This window comes from Sparus aurata, chromosome 15, assembly GCF_900880675.1.
Source record: "Sparus aurata chromosome 15, fSpaAur1.1, whole genome shotgun sequence".
In the NCBI taxonomy this organism is placed as follows: domain Eukaryota; kingdom Metazoa; phylum Chordata; class Actinopteri; order Spariformes; family Sparidae; genus Sparus; species Sparus aurata.
In genome coordinates, this window is record NC_044201.1 from 2,016,967 (window position 1) to 2,029,681 (window position 12,715).

The window sequence follows — 12,715 nt, forward strand, 5'->3', positions numbered from 1 at the left end:
ACTAAAAAGGGAAATTCCAGTATTTTTAAACCTTGGCCCTATATTTACATGTTTTGGTGTGTACATAATTCATTCTTGTCAAAATTTTTCAAATCTGTCCAGTATATCACCTCAGCTGGCAGCCAACACAGCTGATTGCACAGCACAATTATTCGTACACTTTTTTGTTGAATAATGTTAGAAGTAGAGGGATTGTAGCTCCTCCTTTTCTTTCTTTTCTCTTTCCCTTTGTTTTTCACAGATTAATGGACTGGTTTTCATGAGAGATCTAGAAAAGGTGTGGTTAAGCGGTGCTGAGGTTGAGATGACCTCACTTGAAGGGGCGGGTGGCTTCCGCCCCTGGAGTCAACAAATAGACTCACCTGTGTGTGTGGGAGGCTGGGGGCTGTGTGGTAGCCTGAGTGAGCGCCACGCTGAAGCGCCGTCCGAGACGCACCTTACCCTCCTGAGTACCAGCCTGGTGCCTGAAGACCCGTCCACCATCATTCTTTTAAAAACTTTGAACCGAAAACCAAAGACGGAGCTCACCGCTCCTGAGAGAGCACATGTCTGAGCTGGCGGTGGTGTTGTCCTGGAAGACAAGCTAACTCTGGTAGGCCGACCCACCTCCACACTTTTCTCTCGGTGAAAACCAGTCCATCTACGCTCTGCTTCTTTCCCACGTTCTTTCTCCTTTTCTCACACTCCAGGTTAGGACTAGCATGTGTTACTTTTACTTAAATCTCCCTAGACCCGACTAGTCCGTAACAAATAATAACATACTTTTTAGCCATTGCAGCTGTGTCATGGCTGCCATAAGAGGTGATCTTCTAGACTGATTTCAGTTCCTGAAATCATTTACAAACTAGAAAGAAGGGAATCGCTGCATTTGTGAGAAGGCAGATGCAAGAATGAATATCCCATAATAGCTGTAATTGCCAGCTACCACTTGCATCTTCACTACTCTGAATGATGTGGACTACCCTTGTAACTAATACATGCACATGATGTAGAAAATTTGTAAATTGTTCCTTTAGTATATTCTTACCCTGAGCGATGAAGTTCTTCTCAAACTTTTGTAGGAACTCAAGGTAAAGCAGATCATCAGAGGTGAGGGCCTCTTCTCCCACCACAGCCTTCATAGCCTGAACGTCCTTACCGATGGCATAACAGGCATACTGGAGATAAGGAGAGATATTGATATCAATAATGATTGAATAATGAACAATTTCTTTCATGGTTATTAAAGAACTGTCATCAAGCATCTGTATATTGTCACTAGCCTATCCAAAAAAAATATTCTCGCCATTGCTTTGAGTTACTCATCATAATTTCAACTGGACTTTATCCAGAAGTAAAAAAAAAAAAACGTTATTCACAGGTCACGAAATGCAATATTAAGGCACAATAGTAAGACATATTACCAGCTGGTTAGAAACATCAGCATGATCCTTCCTGGTCATCCCCTCACCAATGGCTGACTTCATCAGACGGGACAGTGAGGGCAACACATTGATGGGTGGGTAGATCTGAAAAAGACAGATTAGATGAGATTATCATTTACAGTTATTGTTATTGCAAATACTACTTCATATTGAATGTTTTCTAATACAAATAACAGGAATATTTTAATCATTATAAATCTTAGTGTATAGGTCTATTTAGGGTCATATCTACTTTGTGCTTTATATGTGGACTGATGAATAAGTCTTCCAAGATTAATCCACTTGTTTACACTATCTGTTCAAATTGTCAATGATGGACAACAATGATGAGAGAATGACTTGGCTCATAAGCTTTATGTTATAATGAAAGAAAAATGTTATTGAGTTAAACTGTGCAAAAGTCAGGAAACTGTGTGAAGTGTGCAACATATTACCTTGTAACAACAGGTTTACCCAGCACTATATTTAGTACTAAATTATACATACAACATTTGGCTGGCCTGTAGTTTACTCTTGCTTCATTTTGTCTTCAAGAAGACAAAGGATTTTAACTAAGGACTGAATTGTCATGAAACTTGATTGGGTTATTTAATGAAGCCTAAGTCTCTCTTACCTGGTTAAATTACCGTATGCATGTATAAGTGGATGCACACTAAATTTAACAAATAATATGTACCATTTTGAATCAAAGCCAACACTGGGATCATCTTCCCAGCAAATTTCCCTGAGTTTGGAGAATACTGCTCTCGGAAATGGCTAATTCATACCTGTCTGTTGTGCAGCTGTCTGTCAATGTAGACCTGACCCTCTGTGATGTATCCAGTCAGATCAGGAATTGGATGGGTGATGTCTGTCAGGGGCACAAATGCCCTCAGTTATAACATATCCAGCAAATAATCTTTTATTTGTTACATACTGCAGTACAATTAATGTAAAGACTTTATACAATTCCTCACTTGAGTTTACATTCAAAGTGAATGACATCTACAACTGAGACATCAATATTTGATGTCTTTTCTCTAAATCAAGAGCCCTTGGGAACAGCAGCAGTGTTAGGTAATCATCACCTCCCTGTGATGTCGATTATATACACGTAGGCTCTTCATACACATCTCTATGGTAACCGCAGGCATCAAAAATGTCACCTCAGTTCATTCGAGATGCCTACTCCAGTAATTAAAATAATGTTTGGTATAGAGATTTGAAAAGTGAAGGACAAAAAATACTATGAAACACACATGTTCATAATCTATATCCATTTCCCCTACAAGGATGACAATAGTGAAAACGTCCTTGTGCTCCAACTTAAAGCATAGAAAGCTTTTGTTCAATTGCTGCTGATCTCACCATCATTGGGCATGGTGAGAATGGGGATCTGGGTGATAGAGCCGTTTCTGCCTTCCACTCGGCCAGCACGCTCATAGATGGTGGCCAGGTCTGTGTACATGTAGCCAGGAAAGCCTCGTCGACCAGGCACTTCCTCTCGTGCAGCAGAGACCTACAGGTGAAGAGTGGGTGGCGAGTGGGTGGACGACATGAGTACAGCAAAAACAACAACAAAAAAAAGTTTAAAAAAAAGAAAAGAAAAGGGAGATGGGGATTGTTAACATGCATTTACATTAGATTTCATTTATTGTATGATTGCAGAAATAATACTTTTGTTATCTTTGCTATTTATTGTGTGACTGCTCCATTGTTATCTTCACTTTTAAATACGTTTCAACCACCAAGGGGCAGGTGAGTTGTTAAGTTTGTCTTAGTTTATTGTTATTAGGGTTTAAGCCACACAGATACTTTAGCTGTTGCAACTACTATGACTACCGCTATCATCATCATCATCATCATCATCATCATCATCATCATCATCATCATGCCATATTCCTCTTCTTTTTGTCATTGATTTTATATATTTTACAGATTGCTACAATATTCAAATGTATGGACAGCTGCCCCATTTGGGTAAGCTGAATGTATCAAAGCATGGTACCAGCAGTTGCACCATGTGGTTAGTTATGTCTTTTTCGTTTTGGCCTGGAACTTATGAACCATTAGATGTAGCAAAACAATATCTGCAAAGTGTGTTCCTTTGAGGATCTCAATGGACTACTATATTTTAATATTTGCATTCATAAAATTCTTCCGCCATTTCAGGTTTATGGGTAGGCAAATTGGTTTTAGAACAGTACTTCAGGCACATTTCATCTAATCTTTACACAATGGGTACTATTTAAATGATTCAGAACAAAAAGTTATTTTTCATATTGCTCAACTGAGTTTGTATATAATTATCAAAAGCTTGAAGGCATGAGCTGATGTATTTAACAGGCTGTAACATTTCATTGCTCCATTCAACTGAAACCAAATGTGGGAATGTTATACATACAGACACATTACAAGTGTGCTACAGTAACATTATGACACATTTCTACAATTTTGTCATGAAGATGAAACTTGGTACACAAGTTCTTTATCAGCATGAGCTTGACATATTAAGGCATTGTCCCAATAGCCCCACTTTGTGGCCATAAATAAAATACAGCCAGCTTTTAAACACAATTCAATTACCACTGGGTTTTGTACGCTGCTGTGCATGCTGCTGTGAAATGTGATGTCATTCACCTCTAGGTCCTGCAGTAGTGTAAATTAAAACATTCTCTGCTTCTAGAGCTTTGCTAGCACATTCAAGGAAATGTGACACATTTACCAATTACAGAACCTTGATTATTGTATGCATTACTGACCCCCAATCAACGGGAGCAGTTGTAACGATCAAATTGAATTTGAATTCGATCACATGCATTTTCCTTGGGAAATGCCATTATTCTAGTAATACTTTTTTCTTTTTCTTCTTCAGTATGTTTTTTGATGCCGTCCTCTCAGAGCTGATAATCACATCATTACAATTTCACATGTACAGCATAATAGTCTAATGGTGGTAATTACTATTCTTATTGATATCTGTTATTGAGATGTGATTTGTTTTTTACCGGGATAATTTTTGAATGGCCACCAAAGGGAATGTGAAAAATAAGATCTTTTTTTTTTTTTTTATCTCATTCCTGATAAACAAGTGCCTCATGGAGATATGACATATTAAAGTATATTCAATAGCGCCACCATGTGGTTGGTTATTAAACAGTTATTGTTTTTGCTTACAGCTCAGAAACCTTTGACAGTAAATGAAATATTGTTGTACAGTGGGTTACTTGGATGGACCCAAATACTATAAGCTGTGTTGATTAACACCATGAAAGATTTGCACCATTTTAGGATTTCATATTAAACACATGCTTTGGGCACATGCTTTATCCAATCTTTACCACATTTGTTACAAACCATATGTAGATGACCCGGAAAAAACATGTCTAACTTCATTTTCTTATATTACATATATACATACATATTACATATTTGTTTGTAACTGGTCATCTACATTTTGAAAGCATCACTTGATGCACTTCAGAGGCATTAAGGCTTTAATGCTACATTTAACTGAAACCAAATTTTGGAATGTTACACATACGGCCACATCACAAGTGCGTAACATTTTTCACAATTCCCCCATGGGGGTGCTACAGTAACATTAGTACATACGTAATGTAAGAGGTGGGGATACAGTGCTTGTAAAGGGGAGAATGATTCAAACCAAAGAAATACATATTAAATTATCATCTAAAATATGTCTAAAATCTAAGACCAAATCTTACTTTTTGTTATACCTTCTCATAAACAAAAGAATCTACTAAACTATTGACTGCTGGAGAGTCAAGTGAAGCCAACTCTCTCAGTATCTTTCCAAAGGGGCAAACAGCTGGTTAGAAATTTCGTTTTCAGGCCCTTCACAAAAATGACCAAAGCACATCCTTGTTCCCTAAAGTCAAGTGAATTCAGAGTAAGACGGAAAAAAATGCATCCCATTCATCCTTGGATTCAAAGGTTGATGAGCAGGCTTAACACTTGTGAACTGTAGATTCAATGCAAAACTCAACCTTTGCATGCATGAATGAGAGCCAAGTTAAATGTTAATGTCCGCCTGGATCTTTGTACGTGCTGAAATACACATCAAGCTGCCTGAGTCTTGGGTGACTATTGGTTCAGCATACATGTGCCAAGGTTATGGACAGCAAACGCAAGAAGGGAAAACAAATATGCACATGCAGCATTTAAAAGCCTGCATTGTGCTGGCAGCGTATTGAGACAGCAAACTGTACAACATAAGAGGATTAATGCAAAGATACAAAAGACTGAGTAAAGAGGGCCTGGCTCCTCACCACATGGAGAAAGGAGGTGTGTGTGTGTGTGTGTGTGTGTGTGTGTGTGTGTGTGTGTGTGTGTGTTGGGGGGGGGCTACCTTTAAAAGCCAAGCAGGTAATAATGAAGTTAAGGTATTTCCTACAAGAATGAAGGACATATTATTCTCCCCATTAGCAAGGAGCACAAGACTTTAGTGAGTCAATCACCTATGTGCTAATGCATCAGAGAATTTACACTGGTGCGTTATGTTGACACGCTGCCACATGGTTTCATGGTTCAACTGTTGCTTGAGTCTTTACAGGGGACTTGGTATGTGCTACACTTTTCCAAAAATAATAGTTATATGCTTGTCATGTGGTCATTACATATCATTATTAAGCAACACAACAGTGACACGATTTTAGTTCTAATGACTATTAGAGATCAGAACAACACTAGGCCAAAGCCAAGTGTAGTGCTGGACTGTGTCTGGTCATGGTGCAAAACTGAATTTCTGAACTATAATTTCTGACTGAATGTGTGAATGCACCATATATATAGCTAAACAACAAGTGGATTAAATGCTACTTTTGATCATTAACCCATGTTTGTATAGTTAGGTCCGTAAACCAGAGGATGAGAGATGAACTCCTAGCTTGGCAGTCTGTGCATTCCTCCGCCTGTACATAAACCTAAATCTTGGGAAAGATTTTTAATGTTTCAGCCCACCCACGGAAAATACTTGTAGTGGCAATGAGCTTTTTTTATGTTTTGGGGCACTATTAACATATCTATGTTATTAGCAGATGTTCGTGAACATGCTTTCTGTTTCAGCTAAGCACTGAACTCTATCCACAAGCTCCCTTACAGTGTTATTTTAAGAGTTGTTGAGTGAGGAGAAACTTAAAAGACTGCAAAATGGCTGCGACAAATCATAAATCATTTAATCCTTGCTTTAAATTTGGCATTAGATGGCAATACATTGTTATTTCTGTCCTTTGTCAGAGCACCACCGTACCAGCCTGGCTGCCTCTGTGTCTAAAGTGATCATACAGGCCAACAGCTGTTAGAACACTGTTTTTACAGATATTATATTCTTATTTAATATACGAAGTAAAGCAACATTTTATTACAGACTTTATGAATACAGTATACAGTAACCAATAAAGGCTACTTCTTTAACTCCATTGAGGAAAAAATAAATACAAAAATTTGAGCTTTTTATATATTTGAGTTATGAGAAATGAGGAACTTTGGTTAAACTTCAATAAGTTGCCGTTCACATTTCACAGACTTTAAAGCCAACTGTCTACAGAGCAGGTATCTCTTGTGGATTACAGGTACTAGTTTTTTTATGCAGACAGAATGACTTCTGGGTGTGACAGAACCACAATAATACCTCATAAACCAAGAAAGTGAAATGAGTGGAGATATGATTTTTTGAAAATGACAGATACTTTGTTCTGGAAAAAATGTCTTTTTGTTATTAATTTGATTACTGTAACCCTTCAGAAACAACGTTTAAATGACTAGATGCTGCCAAGTTTCCTTGGGGTTTTTTGGAGATTCAGTACAAATTTTTTACTGCATCAATGTAAACGAGCGATTGCTACAGTTTAGAACAAACAAAGCAGCACAAAAATTACGAAATTTTGCTTTGACGACCAAACTTTGAAAATTCAAAATTACACAAGTATTTGTAGTGCAGTTATAGGATTTTGCTACATCCTGTGAATTGAATGAAAATCCATGATATGAACTGGCAAAAGTTCTTGATTTCAAAGGAGTTGGCATGGAATGACGTGCCTCCCTTTTTCTAAGTTGATTAGTCGAGGTGCAAGAACCCCCCGCATTCACATGAAGTTTACCAATCACAACTACGGCTGGGACGACGCGTCGACGTAGTAATCGACAACATAAATTCATCGACATGAATAATTTGCATCGACGCGTCGTCCCAAACAGGAAGTGGTAGTACATGCGGAGGCTGAGAATAGCCCCTCTCACACAGAGACGCTGCATTAATGCCGCAGCGGCAGTTCATCAATTCTCCGACGTTGGTCATTCACACAGAGCCAAGCACCGCTGGAATAAAGATGAACCGCTGTGTAATTCACACAGAAAGCAGCGCTGCGGTTCCTAAAGAGATGTGACGGTACACGTCATGATGATGATGTTGGGGTTTTTCCCAGGTGTCCCCCCTGTCAATCTAAACCCGCAGACCGTTTATAACGTGTAGTGATTGAGAACCCACTTGCGGGGACGGAGGCTGTTTTCTGGGGGAAAGTTCACTGAAGTCTCGGTCGGGAGGGCTGACCATTGCGGTGATTTCTATCAACACAACCACTTGAGTAAGTTAAAGTTTTTTGCCAGTGACAGACACTGTTTTTCGGGTTTTCCTTATATAAGTTACCAATGACAGTTACAGTTACTACGTTACTTTTGTTTGGTCATGTAACGTTAAATTAATCCTTAGATTAGTCAGGGTTCTCCCCAGACGGTGGAACAGCGGCGCTGCGCCGCTCTACCGCTCGGTCAGTGCCGCTATACTCCGCGCGTGACAGTGTCGAGCGTCCGTCCGTCCGTCCGCCGTCCCCCGGTTGACGGCTAGGAGCTCCCGGCTGACGGCGATGAGCGTCCGTCCGTCCCCCGGCTGACGGAGTTGATGACCGGCTGTCCGTACGTCCGTGTCTCCCCCCCCGGACTGACGTTGACGAGCGGTCGCCCCCCCCCCCCCCCCCGGACTGACGGTGCGCCGCTATACAAATTTCTGGGGAGAACCCTGTTAGTCGACTAATAGAAAAAATAATCGCTAGATTAATCGTTTGAAAAATAATCATTTGGGACAGCTCTAATCACAAGTGAGAGCACCTGGTATTGTCTCCTAATCAGTTCATACTTGAGGCCAAGTAGATATTTGTGCCAAATTTGAAGAAATGTACTCAATACATTTTTGAGATATGGTGTTCAAGAGAATGGGACGTCATGAAGTCACACAGACCTTAACATTTGACCACCAAATTCAAACCATTTCATCCTTGAGTCCAAGTAAACAATTTTGCCAAATTTGAAGGAACTCCTTCAAGGTGATGGATGGATGGACAGGCAGGTGGGTGCATGGGAAAAAAAAAGCACTCTCTGCTTACCAAGTGTCCACTTAATACTCATAATAGTCATAGTTGGTGCCCTCTTACATTAGTTTCCCTTAGACTGTAAATTAACTGCACTATTTACACACACTAGTGAAATGAGTTTTGTACAGCTGACACATTCACCGATTTCCACTCATGCTCAGATCATCGCAAATGTGGCAGATCATTATTGTGAGAATTTAAACCGTTTAAACAATATGTCATACCTCTCTCAGTGCCTCAGCGTAGGAGCTCATGTCCGTCAGGATTACCAGGACATGCTTCTCACACTGGTAGGCCAAGTATTCTGCTGAAGTCAGCGCCAGTCTAGGGGTGATGATGCGCTCGATGCTGTTTGTCACAGAAAAAAAGATATTCTAGGTTGCAAATAACAACTTGAGGTTTCACTTTACCTCTGAATTGAGAATATGAAGCCAACAAACATTATTTGTATCGAAAACCATTCAGAATAAAGAATTTAGCAAAACATACAGGAACTTGGATTGCCGGTACTGGTTTTACTTGATTAGTTAATTTCTGAATTAATCTTACGTGGGGTCATTGGCTAGGTTCAGGAAAAGGCAGACATTGTCCATAGAGCCATTCTCTTCAAAATCAGACTTGAAGAAACGGGCAGTTTCCATGTTGACCTGAAAAACAGATGTTACAAGTTAATTCTGACAAAAGCTCAAATCAAACACTTTCAACACATCAAATATATAACATCACTAGCTAAATGTATCTGTTACAGCAAAGGTTTCCAAACTGATGCATGCCTTCCTAGGGGACATTCATGAACATTTGAGCTCCTACTAGTGACTGGTCTGGCACTACCTCTTTTTCGGTGAAGCAATTAAGCCCAAGGCAAGACTAAAAAAAATGAACGCTTTTTTAAAATCAATTGGGTGTCATTTAAAAATGTTATTTTTGAAACTCTTGCCAAAAAGCAACCAAGGCTTTATTTGTGATTGAATATGAGTCAAACCTTTGTGTAAAAGCATATTTACGACGAAAGAGGCACTTTCAAGATTAACCGTACTTTCGTTTTCGTGCAAGCTAATTTTCAATGGAGTGCAGGGGCACTGGCATGCTAGCATGAAAATCGCTATTTTTAAAACTCTAAGAAGGCTCGACACAACATGAAACTTTGCTCGTAGTATCACCAGGGTCTCTACACATGAACACGAGCATTGAGAACATTGTTTTTGTACGCAGAGTTTAGTTAAAAGGTTTTTGAACAACTCACCGGAGAAGCTGGATCAAACAATGTTCTCAATGCTCGTGTGTAGAGATCCTGGTGACACTACTAGCACAGTTTAATGTTGTGTCGAGCCTTCTTAGTGCTTTAAAAATACCGATTTTGATGCTAGCGTTAAAGTGCCCCTGCACCCCATTGAAAATTAGCTTGCCCAAAAACGAAACTGCGGTAAATCTTAAAAGTGCCTCTTTCGTCGTAAATATGCTTTTACTCAAAGGTTTGACTCAAATTCAATCGCAAACAAAGCCTCGGTTGCTTTTTGGCGAGAGTTTCACTTTAACAGAGCTCAAAGCTCAATAGATAGATGTATGCATGTAGTGTGTGTGTGGGTGTGTTTGGAGAGTGTCAACCAGTCACAGTCAAGGCATTTCAATAGACAGGAGGTGCAGCTGAAGAGGAGAAAACCTGATACTGCTTGGCCGACAGTGTTAAAGGGCCTGTTGAATTAGTAACCTGTCCACATCGTTAGGGGACATGCTCAAAGAGGCAGAAGTAACAAGAGGGGCTTAAGTTTAAATCACCTGGTGAATAAAAGACACATCACACACATCAGGGCATCGGTTAATAGTGGTATTAGAGTCACAATTGGGAGATGGGAGTGGGGATGACAGGGTTGAAAAGGTGTCAGCTGAACACAGCAGTTAACTTGCTTACCCCCATGGCTGCAAAGACAATGGCAAAGTTCTCAGCACTGTAGTCCATCACATCCTTGGACTTCTGCACCAGGCCAGCCTGGCGACAGATCTGGGCAGCAATCTGGGAGCAACATAACACAAAAGCATGTCAGATTATAAACTGTGGTTCAGGAGGTAGCATGGTTGTCCAGTAGGTAAATGCTTTGATCACTGACTACAGCGGCATGTCAATTTGTCCGTCAGCTTGATACAGAACCCCAAATTGCTCCAGATGCTGTTCTATTTGTGTGTGAATGAGAGTAGAAGTATCATGGGACACTTTGGATAGGATATGCTGTATCATGCCTGATAATAAGGTCAGTACATTGCATGGCAGCCATTGCCATCTGTGGTTAAGTTTACATAGAGCCTAATCTTTTAATTATAATCAATTTAAAAGCCCAAACAGAAAAAAATGTGCCATATAAATTCCTTGATCAGAATAAAATTACCCAAACCAAATTACATTTCAATAGGGTGCAGGGGGGAAGTTTAAACTTTTTTAAGATAAAACTTGTCTCACGTAAATGAAATAATTGATAACATAACTAAATGCATAGTGACATGTTACATTGCTTCACTAACTCTACAGTCACAATTAACTTATACGGGCACACAGCTGGTTATCAGCTCAATATGTAAACCCAGTCTACTGGGAGCGGAGTGTCATATTTTATATAGAGGAGCCAACTATTTGTCAGATGGAAGTTAAAACACATAATCCAGGCTGAAAACACACAGTTACAGCTGACAAATGCAAACAGGACAGCTGACATAAAAAAAAAAAATCGCTAACTGTGTGGCACAGTTAGCGATTTAGTTCTCTGTTGTAAGGTGATATCGGTATAACAATAAAAAGACTTTTATTTGAAAGAAAGGAGGAAGCCGTCCCACATAGGAGTACACTTCATGATCCATGCACCGACTTCCACAGCCTCTCATGTGAATGATGCCATTTTCGTAGGAATAGATTGGTCAAAAGACAGGGCTTTTATATATATATATTGATCTGCTATCTCAAACATAACATGTTTTGGAGCAAAAACAGTGTTTCATCCCAAAGTTAAGCACAAATCCTGCTTTGTAGTACAGACCAACTGCTGCAGAGTTTGTTTTTGATAAAAACTAACCCTAAACGTAAGTAAACATCATGGTATGCCTAGACAGTAGGAGAGTTCAAAATATTGATTTAATCAAACAAGATGACAGAAAATGAAAATGAAGGAAGCCAGGACAGATGTAACTTCATTTTGTACATGTCAAGCAAACCTCTTCGTTCAAATTTGTTTTTGCTTAGAAACATCAGACCTCATTAATCCCATCCCATGTAAACACAGAGATGAAGCTCTGGAATTATTAGAAATGTTCAGATTACAGGAGTCAGAAGCAATCCTACCTAAAACAATTTTTTTGGTATTTCCTCAAATGTGGAAGGCATATTAAAGCAATTTTTGGTGAAACATGATGACATCTAGTCCCTGTTGAGTCTGCCTTGAACGCTCCGAGATAGTGGGCTTTCTAAATATAGCATATATAACCACAGAAATGCTTGGCCAGTTTAAGGTTGTTATAACTAAAATACCTGCTGTAGAATAATATTTTCCATGTGAAGTAAGTTCATAGTATTAAAATTTCCAGAAGCTGAAATGTATGGAAAAAATAGATGATGGCAATTTCCTAAATCCACAACATGTTTTTATAACCTAATGAAATATTCCACTTCAGTATGTGTTTAATGGTTTACTCTCGGATTTCTGCCCACAACTGACAGCATGGTCTAACAGTAATCTAACAGCATGATAAATTACATTTATGTAAGTTATATTGTCCCGTTGCTGTTCAATCATTAATTCCCCCATATTACTTTGACTTCCATGCAGTACTGTTGAAAAACAAAAAGCTGAAGCATAATATCGATGTCCTCATGATATGACAGATAATCTTTAAATATGCTCTGTTCGTCATCATATTTGTATTTGAAGTATTTGGTTGGAA

The 12,715-nt window shown here is 39.2% G+C and overlaps 1 protein-coding gene across 1 annotated transcript in view; it reads right to left on the bottom strand.

The window, feature by feature from the left end:
• atp6v1ba (ATPase, H+ transporting, lysosomal, V1 subunit B, member a) overlaps nucleotides 1-12,715 on the bottom strand; it is a 93,561-nt gene that overhangs the window by 19,498 nt on the left and 61,348 nt on the right. The window contains exons 7-13 of the mRNA XM_030441747.1: nucleotides 10,701-10,802; nucleotides 9,341-9,438; nucleotides 9,016-9,139; nucleotides 2,772-2,922; nucleotides 2,192-2,274; nucleotides 1,404-1,508; nucleotides 1,028-1,157 (exon numbers count right to left, since the gene is read on the bottom strand). Coding sequence (XP_030297607.1) covers nucleotides 1,028-1,157; nucleotides 1,404-1,508; nucleotides 2,192-2,274; nucleotides 2,772-2,922; nucleotides 9,016-9,139; nucleotides 9,341-9,438; nucleotides 10,701-10,802 — 793 coding nt within the window. The remainder of the gene's footprint in view (nucleotides 1-1,027; nucleotides 1,158-1,403; nucleotides 1,509-2,191; nucleotides 2,275-2,771; nucleotides 2,923-9,015; nucleotides 9,140-9,340; nucleotides 9,439-10,700; nucleotides 10,803-12,715) is intronic.